The following is an 18,223-nucleotide window of genomic DNA, read 5'->3' as shown; positions in this document are numbered from 1 at the left end:
TTGGTAGGGGTCTTCTTCCGCAGGCCCTCACCCTACTCTGACTACACCCACAGTCCCTGTCTCAATATGTTAAGGAGAATAGAAAATGTGAACAGGTATGAACAGATGGGGAATTTCAGCAGAAAGATGAAAACTAAACTATGAGCTGAATGGAAATACTAGAAATAAAAAAGAAAACATAACTGAGATGAAGAATGCTTTCAGTGGGTTCATCAGTAACCTGGAAGAGCCAGGGTAGTGGTTAAAATTAGTGAACTTGAAGGTTGGTTAACAGAAATTATTCCAACTGAAAGACAAAGAGAAATAAAGATTAAAAAGAGACACACATAGAGGGATAGATGACATTTGTAGTGTTTTTCTATCTAATACAGTCTATCTTCTAGTCATCAATTATTTACATTAGCACACCATGCAAAATATGTTCACTCCATTCCAAGACCTCCAAATGTCTCATCCCAAATTATGGCATCAGGCTCAAATCCAGGAACTCAAATCTTCTGTATCAGGTCCAGATGTGGCTGAGGCTCCTTTGGTAAAGTTTATCAGTCCAGAGAACTGTGAGCTAAATGACAAGTTATATCCTCCCCCACCACTACTACCCAACATTCACGCGTGCGCACACACACACACACACACACACTACACAATGGTAAGAGAGAAACAGGATAACTGTGATAGATGTGCCCATTCAGAAGGGGGATGAACAAGAGGCACACATCAGTCGCTGCTCTATAACAATCCTGAAATCCCACAGAGCAAATGTTGTCAGGTCTTCTTGCAACAGGGGCAGATGACATTTCTTGATTAGGTCACAGTTCTACTTGGGAATGGCTCCCCAGTCCATTTTAATATATAGTTCTTGGGTCTTCTCTCTAAGACATCCTTTTCCCATAAGAAATGGCCCATGTTTGCAGCTGAGTAATTTTCTCAGTTTGCTTCTTGTTCATAGAATTTAGAGTGGGGAGTCCAGAAGCCATTGTTCATTTTAGACTGTTTCAGTCCCTTTATGTCCAACTTGGAGGTAGTTTCACTAGTAAAACTCAATTGAAAACTTTTGAGGTTGTCTACAAATCTGGTTTGTATTTACTCCATGCCTCAAATGCCATATCAACAATTCTTTATGACAGGCTCCTGTCTACTTTGATCAGCATGTCAGGCTACTAGGGACAATGTCGTGAAGATTTTAGAAGCCATTTAGCTTAGTTGAGAGGGTCTCCCAAACACCAACTTAAATATTTTACACATTTTAACAAAGGATCTTACAGCCACACCCATGATTTGATGTCTACCCTGAGGCCATTTTTCACCTTGAGAATATTTTGATGGTTGGAGAGACTGGGGATGTGAAACAGTTATTTTCCAACCCAACAAGTCCTGGCTTTTCAAAATTTCTTCTGAATTCTGCTTGTAATTGGAAGTTATTTCCTTAGTTCGTATCTCTCTGTATCTTCTCATATGCAGCTAAAAGAAGTAAACCAGTAACTTCCAACATTGTTGGAAATCTCCTTAGCCACATCCATAAGTTCATTTGGTACATTCTCTGTCTTCCCAGAGCATGGTGACTGTTTTGCTATTCTTTATTTACTAAATAACATGGGCTGCCATCTTTTTTCAGCCTTTCTTAACAGTTTTCCTCATTCTTCTTCCAGTTTCTACCTGTTGCCCAGGCCCAAAGCTAATGCTACATGTCTTATGTTTTGGTACAATACCCTCCATTCACCTCCCCCCACCCCCTGCCCAACAGGCATACTTTCAGGGATTACTTAGCACTTGCTGTACAAAAAACTACCCCAAAACTTAGTGGCTTAAAACAATATTCATTTTATTTATCTCATAATTCTCCAGGTTGGCTGGGATGACTGGTATGGCTCTTCTGATGTGTGCTGGCTTGGCTGAGGCTGGAGGTTGAGGAAGGCTCACTCCCATGTCTGACAATTGGTCTAATGGGCCCTCTGTTGAGCTGGCTCATCTCTGCTCTATGCGTTTTCTCATTCTCCAATAATCTGAGCTTCTTCACACAAAGGTCTCAGAATTCCAGAGGAGCAAGAGAGGATAAGCCTCAAGGCAGGCTTTTCCAGCATCTTCTTGAATCTCTTTGTTAATGCACATTGGCTAAAGCAAGTTGGATAGCCAAGCTCAGAGTCAAGGAGTAGAGAGAGCTCTACCTCTTAATAAAGGAAACAACAAAGTAACATTGCAAATGGGTGTGCATAAAAGGATGGGTGAGATCTGTGGCTATTTTGCATTGCACCACAATGAAAGACAAAAATACGATGTCATGGAAACCAGTATGGATGACAGGATTATATTTATGTATTCATGTAAAATTATGTCTGCAAATGTGAGTGTATATAATAAGATTTTAGATTCATGTGAGAAATATTCAACTGGAAACATATTTGAAAGATACAATTATAATTAAATTTAAAAAAGAATTTCATTTCTTCTTCCTGTTGTGCAATGTGTTCTGCTACAAATGCCTTTTACAGAACTCAGAGTAGGTCTGCACATCAAACATTTTTTTGCTGTCCTACCTTTCATTTTGTCACTGTAAATTGCTTAATATAACACATAAACATGACTGTCACTTGCATAATTTTGCATGCTCCATCTATAAGGAATTTCGTAACAATTTACCTTGCAATACTTTTATAGGAAGGCTTTTCCAAATGCATCAAACTGACAGCATTTTACCCAGTATGAATTCTACTGTATTTTGTGAGGCAGTGCAAATATGGAAATTTCCTTTCATTCGATGCATTCTGAAAGGGTCTCTTGAATAATTTTTCTCATCTCAGTTGAGAGAGGCTGATGAATGCTTTTTATTATGCAATGTATCCATATCAGATATGTCTTGGAGGAATTTTACAATATGCACTTAGACCTGACTTCTGTGATAAGGCAAGAAACGGGGTTGCTTTCATGTGTGAATGTTGCGATGCATACTCAGAACCGATTTCTGAGTGAAGCCCTTTCCACAGTCACTGCATTTATAGGGTTTATCTCCAGTATGAATTGTCTGGTGTTTATTGAAATTTGACCTGTCAGTGAAGGCTTTCCCACATTCTGTACATATATATGGTTTCTCTCCAGTGTGAATTCGCTGATGTACTTTGAGATGTGGTTTCTTAGAGAAGGACTTCTCACAGTCAGGACATTTATAAGGCTTTTCCATAGTATGAATTCTCTGATGTGTAATTAATTCTGATTTCTGGATGAAGGCCCTCCCACAATCGGGACAAACATAGGGCTTCTCTCCAGTATGAATTGTCTGATGTTTATTGAAATTCGACCTGTCAGTGAAGGCCTTCCCACATTTAGCACATATATAAGACTTCTCTCCAGTATGAGATTTCTGGTGAGTATTGAGATTTGATCTGTTGGTGAAGGCCTTCCCACATTCAGTGCATATATAGGGTCTCTCTCCTGTGTGAATTCGCTTATGCATCTGGAGTTGTGACTTAGAAGGGAAAGATTTCCCACAGTCACTGCACTCATACGGCTTCTCTCCAGTATGAATTCTTTGATGTGCAATCAAGTGTGCCTTCTGGATGAAAGCCTGCCCACACTGAGTACATATATAGGATCTCTCTCCTGTATGAATTCTCTGATGCATCCTCAGTGTTGATTTTTGGGTAAAGGCTTTCCCACACTCAGTGCATTTGTGGTGTCTCTCTCCAGTATGAATTTTCTGATGTACACTGAGGGCTGAGTTCAGGGAGAAGCCTTTCCCACATTCACTGCATTCATAGAGTTTTTCTCCAGTATGAGTTGTCTGATGCCTAAGTAGAGATGACACCTGGAAAAATGACTTTCCACATTCACTGCATTTATAGGGTTTTTCTCTAGTATGAGTTTTTTTATGCATAATTAATTCTGAATTCTGGATGAATGCCTTCCCACATTCAGTACATATATGTAGTTTTTCATCTCTATGAACTCTCAGATATATACTGAGTAGTGGCTTCTGTGTAAAAACATTTACACATTTGCTAAATTCACAAGGTTTTTCCATAGTATGAATTCTCTGAGGTGCAAAGAGGTGTGACTTTTGGGTGAAAATTTCCCCAAATTCAGTACACATATCTGCTTTCTCCTCAGTAGGAAATTTCTGATTATGACTGAGTGCTTGTTTGAGGCTGACTTTTTCACACTGATTACTTTCATAGAATTTTACTCCTGTGTGCATATTTTCATGGTTAGCATATGAAGAGCTTTGTGTGAAAACTTGACCATATCTAATAATTTTATCAGAGTTCTTTGTTGTATTGTTTTCACCATGAATATGTAAGTCTAAATTATGCTTAAAACTCTTTCCAAATGAGTCATGTTTATGGGGTCTTTCCTGTGAAGGAATAAGATTTGGGCTTGGATGGACAAATTGTACACTATCTTTATGTTCGAAATTCCACTCTGTATTCAATATTTTCTCATTGAAGAAACCAGCACGACTTAAAGGTTTGTTCAGTATTTCCTGGTATCTTTTTATCTGTTCAGCATCTTGCCACAGTTCTTCTAAAATGGAATACAATGAATTACTTCTTGTATCTTCACCCTCCATTTCACTACGAAATGAAGTTTTTCCAGAAAGTCTTTTTTGTGAAGTCTTAATCCCAAACCTCCCATCTAAAAAGACAAAGAAAAAGTAAAATTGACACAAAGAATAGATAGCATATTAAAAGGTACACATAAACTGATCCAAATTGAACACAGGAAAACCAGTAAATCTGATGATGATGATGATGACAATGATGACAGGAAATACATATATAGAGCACTTATGTGCCAACTCTTGCATGTCATTTATAATATTCCAGGCATTGTTCTAAGAAATATATACATATAAACTCATTCAATCCTTTAAAAATCCCTATGAGGTATCATCTATTATTATCTATCTATTGTAGATACAGAAAATAAACTCAGAATTTTTGTCCTGAAACATGGTTATTAATTGTTGGTACTGGAGTTCAGCATAAGCAATCTGGCTTTAGTTTGGCAGAAGGCTTGGATGTAAAGTAGGATGGACTGAAGATTAAGAAAGACAAGGGTTTTAAGTGAAACTGTCGAAGAGTCTAGGCTTGGAGGGGGTAGAGTTTTAAGTCCTTATTAGCTTTTGATTCTACATCCTCACTAATCTTGCTGCTACTTGCTTATTAGCAATAATATCAAATTAATGAAATGAAAAAACCAATTTAATTTGCCAAGAGAATATATCCTAAAAGTTCTCATCACAAGGGAAAAAAATCTTTTCCTTTTGTATATATACATGAGATGGATGTTAACTAAATTTACTGTGTTTATCATTTCACAAAATATTTAAGTCAAGTCATTATCCCAAACAACTTATACAGTGCATACAGTGCTGTGTGTCAATTACATCTTAATAAAACTGAAGAAAAACAATTTATTCATGGCTATAGGAAAAATATTGTGGTCATAGTCATCTTGACCTATACAAACAATAAATGGAAATCTATACTCCAACTTTCCACCCAGGTGTAATTGCTTTTTTGGACCTAAAATTATGTATTTATCTAACAAGAAGCATAAAATCAGAGAGAGGACAAGTAATCTACCATAGCTTTCATTTGTCCACCAGAATCTGTTTTGCCATCGTTTTGCATTAATAGAGTAATAGCCAGGTATATGGGTGCTCAGTAATATAACATTTCACAGCCTCCTTTGAAAATTGGTGTGGCCATGTGGCAATGTTCTCATCAACAGAACGTGAGAGAAAATGATGTGTGCTACTTTCAAACCAGACCATTGAGACAGTGGAAATGTTTTCTCGATAGCCTCTTCTACCTTCTTGCTTACTAAATCCTGGATTTGGCAGCAACATAGATTCAAACATGAAGATGTCACAAAAAACATAAAAGATGGTAGAGTTAAGTAATGGAAGGAACCTGGATTCCTGAATAAACACAAGCAATGAAGTTTTCCAAAGGCATGTGATATTAGAAACATATGAGAAAATAAAATTCTTTAGTATATAAGTCACTGTAACATATAATCTCTTCATTACTGTGAATTAACTTTAACATAATTAATATTATATTCTTGTCCAGAGTGGGAATCACAGATGTTTTCATTACCAGTACAGTACATGAGACATACCAGATTTTCAATAACTTTAAAATAGAAAAATTACATATTATCTCATAAGGAAGAGATTTTAGATACGGAGAATGCTCTGAGTCATCAAATCCAGTTTTCCCCTGTTAGTTTGCTATGATACTCCAGACACATGTCTCACCCAAAATCTCATCCTCTTATTCTTTTAATTTTTTTTAATTTTTTAATTTTGGTATCATTAATCTACAATTACATGAAGAACATTATGTTTACTAGGGTACCCCTTCACCAATTCCCCCCCACATACCCCTTAACAGTCACTGTCCATCTGCCCATCGGCGTAAGATGCGGTAAAATCACTACTTGTCTTCTCTGTGTTGCACAGCCCTCCCCATACCCCCCAAGCACTATACAACCTAATCATAATGCCCTCTTTCTTTTTCCCCACCCTTATCCCTCCCTTTCCTCCCATCCTCCCCAGTCCCTTTCCCTTTGGTAACTATTAGTCCCTTCTTGAGTTCTTGATTCTGCTGCTGTTTTGTTCCTGTAGTTTTCCTTTGTTCTTATACTCCACATATGAGTGAAATCATTTGGTACTTGTCTTTCTACACCTGGCTTATTTCACTGAGCATAATACCCTCCAGCTCCATCCATGTTGTTGGGAATGGTAGGATCTGTTTTTTTCTTATGGCTGAGTAATATAACATTGTGTATATGTACATCTTCTTTATACATTCACCTACTGATGGACATTTAGGTTGCTTCCATGTCTTGGCTATTGTAAATAGTGTAGCGATAAACATAGGGTTGTATATGTCTTTTTCAAACTGGAGTGCTGCATTCTTAGGGTAAATTCCTAGAAGTGGAATTCCTGGGTCAAATGGTATTTCTATTTTGAGCATTTTGAGGAACCTCCATATTGCTTTCCACAATGCTTGAACCAATTTACATTCCAACCAGCAGTGTAGGAGGGTTCCCCTTTCTCCACAACCTCGCCAACATTTGTTGTTTGTCTTTTGGATGGTAGCCTTCCTTACTGGTGTGAGGTGATATGTCATTGTGGTTTTAATTTGCATTTCTCTGATGATTAGCAATGTGGAGCATCACTTCATGTGCCTGCTGGCCATCTGGATTTCTTCTTTAGAGAACTGTCTGTTCAGCAACAATGCCCATTTTTTAATTGGATTATTTGCTTTTTGTTTGTTGAGGCATGTGAGCTCTTTATATATTTTGGATGTCAATCCTTTATCGGATCTGTCATTTATGAATATGTTCTCCCATACTGTAGGATACCTTTTTGTTCTATTGATGGTGTCCTTTGCTGTACAGAAGCATCGTAGCTTGATATAGTCCTACTTGTTCATTTTTGCTTTTGTTTCCCTTGCCTGGGGAGATACGTCCATGAAGAAGTCACTCATGTTTATGTCCATGAGATTTTTGCCTATGTTTTTTTCTAAGAGTTTTATGGCTTCATGACTTACATTCAGGTCTTTCATACATTTGGAGTTTTCTTTTCTGTATGGGGATAGACAGTGATCCAGTTTCATTCTCTTACATGTAGCTGTCCAGTTTTGCCAGCACCATCTGTTGAAGAGATTGTCATTTCCCCATTGTACGTCCATGGCTCCTTTATTGTATATTAATTGGCCATATATGTTTGGGTTAATGTCTGGAGTCTCTATTCTGTTCCACTGGTCTGTGGCTCTGTTCTTGTGCCAGAACCAAATTGTCTTGATTACTGTGGCTTTGTAGTAGAGCTAGAAGTTGGGGAGTGAAATCCCCCCCCCCCACTTTATTCTTCCTTCTCAGGATTGCTTTGGCTATTTGGGGTCTTTGACAGTTCCATATGAATTTTTGAACTATTTGTTCCAGTTCACTGAAGAATGCTGTTGGTAATTTGATAGGGATTGCATCGAATCTGTATATTGTTTTGGGCGGGATGGCCATTTTGATGATATTAATTCTTCCTAGCCAGGAGCATGGGATGAGTTTCCATTTGTTAGTGTCCCCTTTAATTTCTCTTAAGAGTGACTTGTAGTTTTCAGGATATAGGTCTTTCATTTCCTTGGTTAGGTTTATTCCTAGGTATTTTATTCTTTATGATGCTATTAGGAATGGAAGTGTTTTCCTGATTTCTCTTTCTATTAGTTCATTGTTAGTGTATAGGAAAGCCACAGATTTCTGTGTGCTAATTTTGTATCCCATGACTTTGCTGAATTCCCGTATTAGTTCTAGTACTTTTGCAGTGGAGTATTTAGGGTTTATTATGTACAAGATCATGTCATCTGCAAATAGTGATAGTTTGACTTGTTCTTTACCAACCTGGATTCCTTGTATTTCTTTGTTTTGTCTGATTGCCGTGGCTAGGACCTCCAGTACTACGTTCAATAACAGTGGGGAGAGTGGGAATCCCTGTCTTGTTCCCGATCTCAGAGGAAAAGCTTTCAGCCTCTTGCTGTTCAGTATGATGTTAGCTGTGGGTTTATCATATATGGCCTTTATTATGTTGAGGTACTTGCCCTCTATGCCCATTTTGTTGAGAATTTTCATCATGAATGGATGTTGAATTTTGTCGAATGCTTTTTCAGCATCTATGGAGATGATCATGTGGTTTTTGTCCTTTTTGTTGATGGTAATACATGATGTTTATGGATTTTTGAATGTTGTACCATCCCTGCATCCCTGGGATGAATCCCACTTGATCATGGTGTATGATCCTCTTGATGTATTTTTGAATTCGGTTTGCTAATATTTTGTTGAGTATTTTTGCATCTACGTTCATCAGGGATATTGGTCTGTAGTTTTCTTTTTTGGTGGGGTCTTTGAATTGTTTTGGTATTAGGGTGATGTTCACTTCGTGGAATGAGTTTGGGAGTATTCCCTCCTCTTCTATTTTTTGGAAAACTTTAAGGAGAATGGGTGTTATGTCTTCTCTGTATGTCTGATAAAATTCCGAGGTAAATCCATCTGGCCTGGGGGTTTTGTTCTTTGGTAGTTTTTTGATCACCGATTCAATTTCGTTGCTGGTAATGGGTCTGTTTAGATTTTCTGTTTTTTTCTGGGTCAGTCTTGGAAGGTTGTATTTTTCTAGGAAGTTGTCCATTTTTCCTAGGTTTTCCAGCTTGTTAGCATATAGGTTTTCATAGTATTCTCTAATAATTCTTTGTATTTCTATGGGTTCTGTCATGATTTTTCCTTTCTTGTTTATGATTCTGTTGATGTGTATTGACTCTCTTTTTCTCTTAATAAGTCTGGCTAGGGGCTTATCTATTTGGTTTATTCTCTCGAAGAACCAGCTCTGGGTTTCATTGATTTTTTCTATTGTTTTATTCTACTCAATTTTATTTATTTCTTCTTTGGTCTTTATTGTGTCCCTCCTTCTGCTGACCTTAGGCCTCATATGTTCTTCTTTTTCCAATTTCAATAACTGTGACATTAGACTATTCATTTGGGATTGTTCTTACTTCATTATATATGCCTGGATTGCTATATAATTTCCTCTTAAGACTGCTTTTGCTGTGTCCCACAGAAGTTGGGGCTTTGTGTTATTGTTGTCATTTGTTTCCAAATATTGCTGGATCTCCATTTTAATTTGGTCATTGATCCATTGATTATTTAGGAGCATGTTGTTAAGCCTCCATGTGTTTGTGAGCCTTTTTGCTTTCTTTGAACAATTTATTTCTAGTTTTATACCTTTGTGGTCTGAAAAGTTGGTTGGTAGGATTTCAATCTTTTGGACTTTACTGAGGCTCTTTTTGTGGCCTAGTATGTGGTCTATTCTGGAGAACGTTCCATGTGCACTTGAGAAGAATGTGTACCCTGTTGCTTTTGGATGTAGAGTTCTATAGATGTTTGTTAGGCCCACCTGTTCTAGTGTGTTGTCAGTGCCTCTGTGTCCTTACTTATTTTCTGTCTGGTGGATCTGTCCTTTGGAGTCAGTGGTGTGTTAAAGTCTCCCAAAATGAATGCATTGCATTCTGTGTCTTCCTTTAATTCTGTTAGTATTTGTTTCACATATATTGGTGCTCCTCTATTGGGTGTACATATGTTTATAATGGTTATATCCTCTTGTTGGACTGAGCCCTTTATCATTATGTAATGTCCTTCTTTATCTCTTGTTACTTTCTTTATTTTGAAGTCTATTTTGTCTGATACTAGTATTGCAACACCTGCTTTTTTCTCTCTGTTGTTTGCATGAAATATCTTTCTCCATCCCTTGTCTTTTAATCTGTGCATGTCTTTGGGTTTGAGGTGAGTCTCTTGTAAGCAGCATATAGATGGGTCTTGCTTTTTTATCCATTCTACTTCTCTGTGTCTTTTGATTGGTGCATTCAATTTAGATTTAGGGTAATTATTGAAAGATATTTACTGATTGCCTTTGCAGGCTTTAGAGTTGTGGGTACCAAAGGTTCAAGGTTAGCTTCTTTACTACCTTACTGTCTACCTTAATTCACTTATTGAGCTATTATAAACACAGTCTGATGATTATTTCTTTCCCTTGTTTTTCCTCCTCCTCCATTCTTCATATGTTGGGTGTTTTGTTCTCTGCTCTTTTTAGGAGTGCTCCCATTTAGAGAAGTCCCTCTAAGATACCCTGTAGAGGTGGTTTGTGGGAGGCAAATTCCCTCAACTTTTGCTTGTCTGGGAATTGTTTAATCCCTCCTTCATATTTAAATGATAATCGTGCTGGATACAGTATCCTTGGTTCAAGGCCCTTCTGTTCCATTGCATTAAATATATCATGCCATTCTCTTGTGGCCTGTAAGGTTTCTGTTGAGAAGTCTGATGATAGCCTGATGGGTTTTTCTTTGTAGGTGACCTTTTTTCTCTCTCTGGCTGCCTTTAATACTCTGCCCTTGTCCTTGATCTTTGCCATTTTAGTTATTATGTGTCTTGGTGTTGTCCTCTTTGGGTCCCATCTCTCGGGAGTTCTGTGTGCCTCTGTAGTCTGAGCAACTATTTCCTCCCCCAGTTTGGGGAAGTTCTCAGCAATTATTTCTTCAAAGACACTTTCTATCCCTTTTTCTCTCTCTTCTTCCTCTGGTACCCCTAGAATGTGGATATTGTTCCTTTTGGATTGGTCATACAGTTCTCATAATATTGTTTCATTCCTGGAGATCCTTTTATCTCTCTCTGCATCAGCTTCTATGCGTTCCTGTTCCCTGGTTTCTATTCCATCAATGGCCTCCTGCACCTTATCCTTTCTGCTTATAAGTCCTTCCAGAGTTTGTTTCACTTCTGTAATCTCCCTCTGGATGTCTGTAATCATCCTCAGGATGTCTGTAATCTCCCTCCAGACTTCATCCCTTAGCTCTTGCATATTTCTCTGCAGCTCTGTCAGCATGTTTATTATTTTTATTTTGAATTCTTTTCCAGGGAGACTGGTTAGGTCTGCCTCTGCAGATCCTTTCTCAGGTGTTGTTTGAAGTATCTTGGACTGGAGCAAATTTTTTTGGCTTTTTATGGTGATTGCAGTGGCTGTAGGCAGGTTGCGGGTGTGTCAGCTGGGAGTAGAAAGTCCTTTCCTGCTTGCTGGATGCCTTGCCCTTCTCCGCTGCCTATGACGGTGACCTGCACTCCTGGAGCAGCCACCAGGTTAGTCCCCTAAGCTGCTGTGGTCGGGGTGTCCGTCAGAGCAGCATGGAGCCCTGTGGGAAGTGGCAGGCACGCCAGGCGCACTCCTCCATGCTAGCGGTGACCCTGCCGGGCAGCTCTGTGCCAACAGTGGCCTTTGGGTCTGGCCCAGGCAGTTGTGCCTTGGGCTAGGATTCCGGTCAGCTGCTGGGTGCACACCTGCTCCCTCTGGCTCCACTGCAGGTGCACACAGGCCTCTACCAGGCTCCTCTGGCTCCCCTGCTGCCGGTGCATGCGAGCCGCGCCCGGGCTGTTTGGTAGCGCTGCTGCGGGCACGCACAAGCCTCTCCTGGTCTCTCGTGCCGTAGGTGCACGGATCTGTTCTCCGTCTCTTCTGGCGCCACCGTCCCTGGCATGCACTCCCACTCTCCCGCTACTGGGCCAGTGTGTCGGGGTCCATGCCAGTTGGAGGAATGACTGGCAGGCTGCTTAGTGCCGTGAGGGGCTTCAGAGCTGCACTGCCTCCCCGGGGTTTAGGGCGCCTAAGTTTCCCCGAGATTCCCAGCTGCTGGCTATGTGTGCTGCGACAACTTCGTCCAGCTATGGGGTCCCTGCCTCTTTAAGACTTGCAGAAAGCACTCGCTTTTCTTTTGTCTCAGGGGTGCTGGTTTTGGGGACCTGCCCACATGTTTTGCTTTTCTGTTTCTCTAATATCCAGCACCCCGTGCACCTTGTGTCTGCATTCTGGGTGCGGATTTCTAGAGCTGGTTGTTTAGCAGTCCTGGGCTTTCACTCCCTCCCAGTTCTGACTCCTTTCTTCCCACTGGGTTTTGGGGTGGGGGAGCGTTCAGGTCCCGCCTGGCTGCGGCTTGTATCTTACCCCCTTCGTGTGATGCTGAGGTCTCACAGATGTAGATGTATCCTGGCTGTTGTACTGCATCCACTGGTGTCTCTTTTAGGAATAATTGTATTTATTGTATTTTCATAAATATATATGTTTTTGGGAGGAGATTTCCTCTGAACTACTCACACCGCCATCTTCCCATCAGCTCCTGTTATCCTCTTATTCTTGTTGCATTTTTATTCTTACACATTTACTTTTATAGTTGACCTTTGAGCAACACCGGTTTGGACTGTGTGGGTCCACTTACATGTATTGTAAGATAAATTCTACTGTAAGATAAATTTTAACTGAAATAAGCAGGTGACAAGAGGCAACAAAGGGCCAGGCAGTTTATTTGAGTGCAATTCCTGGGTGATGTTCCTCGGTCTGAAACACAGGCTGGGGAAGTAACACCTGGTCATGGATGTGGGGGTTTATAAGGGGTTGGGAGGGGGGGGAGTGGGCAAGCTATCTTAGGGGGCATGGAGAGGTATGATTGGCTAAAGGTGACATAATAGACAACTAGAAACTTTTTTCCTTCCAAGAGGGAGGAGGCTGACATCTGGGTCTTAGTTGGCACATCAGAAGGATGGAATTCAGGAAGAGCTGTCCCCTTTCCATATAAGGCATGGACCTTGGGGTCTGGTCTGTTCTCCTTTTATGGTAACTCTCTGTTCTGTTTGCATGTCCTTATTTTTCCTTCCTCCAGCCTAACATGTATATGTTTTCTAATAGATATATTGGAAAATATTTTTATAGATTTGTGACAATTTGAACAAATATTTTCTTTTCTCTAGTTTACCTTACCATTGTTAAGAATACAGTAGATAATACATATAAGACATAAAATATGTGTTACTTTACTGTTTATGTTATCAGTAAGGCTTCTAGTCAACAGTAGTCAAAAGTTATATAAAGAATTTCAACTGCAAGAGGGTAGGTGCCCTTAATCTCACCATTGTTCAAGGATCAACTGTAATGTATTCTGGAGATATTAAGCATTGGATTCATAGGCATGGTTTTAGAAGTGGGTCTGCTTTTCACTTCAACTTATAGATAAAACATAAATCTTATAAATGAACTTAACTTCTCAACTCCTGCTGTTAGACAGTATTTACATCTCCAAGTATCAGTATTCATTGTAAAATCAAAATTAGTGATCCTGAGCCCTTTTAAATAAAAAGCTTCTCTACCTACACCTTTCCTGACACCAGGTTCAATGATCAAGTACATAAATGAAGAGGCATAGATCCAGAAAAGAGCTGTGCATGCAAGATTGCAATCTATTTGCCACTCACAAAAATGCCTTTAAAAAAGGTCCAGTTTATTCTCAAATCAAAGGATATCTTCATATCTTCTTCCCCCATTTAGCCTGCTAAGCATTTTCTTTTGTGCCATTTAAAAATGTAAGTGTGCTTCATGAGTGATTTGAGTCTTTTACTTTGAAAATGAATCTGATCATATTGCCAGTGAAATTTTTTCCTGAATTTCACAAGCAGACACCCTCTGTGCTATTCACTTTGCTAATTATTTTAACAGACTCCTATTATAATAGAAACACTATGCACAGAGTAAACTTTTTAATATTTGATGCCATCTTCTTCACCTCTCAATCATAATCTATGGCCCACTGATTTCCTCTCAGAATTTTTAGAAATCAGTCTGAAATAGAGCAAAATACTCTTATATTCTTATCCCCCATAAATTCAATTAGTTAATATTGATAAATATTTTCTTCATGCTTAGCATTCAAATAATGAAAATAAGAAACAAATTTTTATTTGCAGGGACTTTCAAAACTACTGGGGAAGAAACACCTGAGGGAATGGGGGAAAACAGAAATGGAGAGGAGCAATAAATTTGGAGTTTGTAAGGATCAAGTCATAGAAATGAAAGTTTGTCCAAGTTCTTGTGTGTATCAGTAGCTCTTTCTTTTTCACTGGTGGGTAGCATCACATTGTAAGAATATAACACAACATTCATCCAGTCTCCTGTTGATGGACATCTGGGGTGTTTCATGTTTTGGGCAATTATGCTAATACTGGTATGAACATTCCTGTACATTTCTTTTAGTGGACATATCCACTCATTTCTCTTAAATAAATGCCTAAGAGTGGCATTGCTGAGACACAGGATAGCTGTATATTTAGCATTAGTAGGTGCTGCCTATTTCCCAAAGAAGTTCAAAGAATGTGACAGTTTTTTTACTGTAAATATGCCTACCATCAATGTAAATGAATTCCAGTTGCTCCAAATACTTAACACTTGATATTATCAGTCTTTTTAATTTTAGCCATTCTTTTATGTGTATATATGTGGGTAGTGTTGTCTCATTCTGATTTTAATTTACATTTCCCTGATGATTTCCACTAATCTACATTAGTGATCTTTTTAATATACATAATGGCTATTTGGATACCTCTTTAAAAAGTACCTGTTCATGTCTTTTACTCATTTCTTTTACTGCTGGGTTGTCTTTTTCTTTCTGATTTGTAAAAGTTCTTTATATATTCTGCATGTAAGTCATTTGTCAAATTTATGCATTAAAAATATCTTCTCCCAGTTTATGGCTTGCCTATTCACTTTCTTAAGGATTTTTTGAAAATGAGTGATTCTTCATTCTAATATGGTTCAACTTACTATCAAATGAGAATAAAAAGTGTTCTCTTTTTTCTCCAAAACTACTTGAATAATATTGGTATTACTTATCTTTTAAATGACAGGATAAATTCACCAACGAAGCCATGTGAGCTAGAAGCTTTATCTGCAAAAGGATTTTAAATTACAGATTAAATTTCTTTAATAGATAAAGACTCCTAAGATTTTACTTTCTTTTTTGTGACATTTCTTGAAATTTATGTTTTCCTAGGACTGTGTCCACTCAATTTCAGTTATCAAATTTTTCGGCATAAAGTTGGTCATAATATCTTCTTAATATCCTTTCAATGTCTGTAAGATTGATGATGTTTCTTTTTTCATTCATGGCAGAATAATCTATTTTCTCTTTTCCTTCATTAGTCTTATTAGAGATTTATCAATTGTATTAATCTTTTCAAACAAAAAACTTTTGCCTTTGCTAGTTTTCATTAATATATGTCCTGAGTTGCAAACTTAGATAACTAATTTTTAACCTGATTTTCTGGTAGATATATATAAAACAATAAATTTCTATCTGACTAGTGCTTCAGCTTCATCCCACAAGCTCTGATATATCATATTTTCATTATTATTCTCCTCAAAATATTTTCTAATTCCATTGTGGTTTCTTCTTTTTGACTTCTGGGTTATTTGGATGTATACTGTTTACTTTTCAAACATTTGGATATTTTCTAGTTGTATTTCTATTCAGTTTTAACTTATTTCACTAGTAGTTAGAGAACATACAGTGTATGATTTCAATCCTTTGAAATTTGTTGCAATTAGCTTTATGCCCCCAAATAGGGTGTATTTTGCTCAGTGTGCTATATGCACTTGAAAAGAATGTGTATTATATGGTTGTGGGATGTAATGATCTATGTATGTCAATTAGATCATATTGGTTTATCATGATCAGGTCTTCTACATCCTTACAGATTATTTCATCTATAAACAGACAGAAATTACAGAGACAGGTATGTTAAAATCTCCAACTATGATTATGTATTTTGCCTCTCTCTCCTTTTAGTCCTGTCAATGTTTATGTATTTTGAAGCTATTAACTATGTACAAATTTAATTTTTTATATATTCCTGTTTAGCTGAAATGTTATCAACTTCAGAGAAATAGGTCATGTTGTTAAAGATGTAACAGACATTAAAATGATAACAGGAATATTATGAAACAACTGTATGCCAAAAAATCAACAACTTAGTTCACACACTCCTTGATAGAATAAATTACCAAAAGAAGAGAAAATCTGAATATCCATATATCTGTTAAAGAAACTAAATTTGAGGCCCATAAGAGGGTGTAGAGAAAAAGATGGCAGAGTACAAAGGCAAGGTGGAAAACTCCTCCCAAATACACATAAAAGAAGAAAATACAGCAAATATGACTAAACCTGAAAATAACCTGAAGAATGCAAAATGGGCTACTTACACCTGGGGAAGAAGAGAAGACCATGCAGAAAAGGGTCAAGTGGCAGAGCTTCAACTGAGCCCATCCCAACCCCAGCCCACAGGCTGGAGAAAGAGGAATGGATGGGAGAGAATAGTAGCCCAGGAATGCAATACACCTGGCCCTGGAGATCTGCTCCAAGACACAAGTCCACATTATATTGGGTTCTGGTGATTAGTGGGGCTGGATACCAGGGACAGCTCAAATACTCTGGGAGGCTGAGACTCCAGCTGCTTGAGGAGGACAGGTACTCTCTACTGGTCCTGAGATCCAAGGCAGAGGTTTGCAGTTTGAAAGACTTGCCAGCAGTGGGAGGGGTGCCAGAGGGGTAAGGGTTGGATGGAGCTCTCTTCTCAGGAGAAAAGGCAGATAGATGGATGATACCTCCTTGGCCCTACCTCAGCCCAATAGGCCAGAAACTCTCAGGAGCGCCAGATGCTCCAACCCCTTGCTAGCAACTCAGTGCCAAGCCGCCTCCCTGAGCACACTGCTGGTGAGCCAACCTACTCAGCCCAGCAGCAGCACCAGACTTTGCTGCCTGGCAGGCAGAGGGAGACTCTCCCAGCTTTTTCAGGCCCATTTCAGCCCAACCGGGGAAGAGCCTGCAGGAACCAGCCCCAAGAGCTTCCTCCCCATGGGTGTCCAAGCTCAGTGCTGTGCGACCCATCCTGCCCCAGAGCCGCATATCAGCCTGCTCTACCATTAACTTCGAAGCTCTGTCATTACTGCAGGGCAGGCAGGACATAGCCCCACCGACAGCAAGCTAAGCAGAGGCTTCTCCTTGGATCACAAAGGTGGAGGCTGAAGCAAACTGCCTATGCAAACTCAGACCACTATGGAAGATAGACAGAAAGGCAGACCCACCAATTTCACACAAATAATAGGTGGGGCTCCTGCAAAATAGAACCAGGTACTGGAGAGTAAAGAGTCTTGAGCTTCTGGGCACCATACGATGCCTCTGTCATAAGATTACTACTCTATAGGCCAGGAAGCATAGCAGATCCATATAATACAAAGAAAAAACACAGAAACCATAACAAAATGAGAAGGCAGAGGTATGTTCCAAACAAAACTATAGGACAAGATACCAGAAAGAGGGCTAAATGAAACGGAGATCACCAATCTTCTCGACAAAGATTTCAAAGTAAAAGTCATAACATGCTCACAGATTCACAGGAAAACATTCAAGATCTCAGGGAGGATTTCAACAAACAGAAAAGATAAAAAAGATCCACTCAAAGCTGAAAAATACAGCAACTGAAATGAAACATACAATGGAGGGATTTAAGAGTAGATTACTCAAATAGGGTAGACAGTCAATGAGATGGAAATTAGAGAACAAGAACACAATGAAGTTGAGGAATAGAGAGAAAAAAGGATCTCTAGTAATGAAAGAATGATAAGACAGCTGTGTGACCAATCCAAACAAAACAATATTTTCATAATAGGGATATCAGAAGGAGAAGAGAGAAACAAAAGGATAGACAGTCTCTTTGAGGAAATAATTGTTGAAAACTTCCCCACTCTGGGGAAGGAAATAGACACTCAGGTCATGGAAGCAGAGAGCTCCCATAACAAAAGGAACCCTGGAAG

General features: G+C 38.8%; 1 protein-coding gene across 1 annotated transcript in view; it reads right to left on the bottom strand.

Moving 5' to 3' along the window:
* Window positions 1-1,801: 1,801 nt before the first annotated feature.
* The window catches only part of ZNF81 (zinc finger protein 81), a 108,257-nt gene continuing 91,835 nt past the window's right edge, over window positions 1,802-18,223 (bottom strand). Inside the window, exon 4 of the mRNA XM_036996377.2 lies at window positions 1,802-4,626. Coding sequence (XP_036852272.1) covers window positions 2,921-4,626 — 1,706 coding nt within the window. The 3' untranslated portion in view covers window positions 1,802-2,920. The remainder of the gene's footprint in view (window positions 4,627-18,223) is intronic.

Source organism: Manis javanica, chromosome X (genome assembly GCF_040802235.1).
Source record: "Manis javanica isolate MJ-LG chromosome X, MJ_LKY, whole genome shotgun sequence".
NCBI lineage: Eukaryota > Metazoa > Chordata > Mammalia > Pholidota > Manidae > Manis > Manis javanica.
The sequence above is the reverse complement of the archived record's forward strand: the minus strand, read 5'-3'. Positions and strand labels throughout refer to the sequence as shown.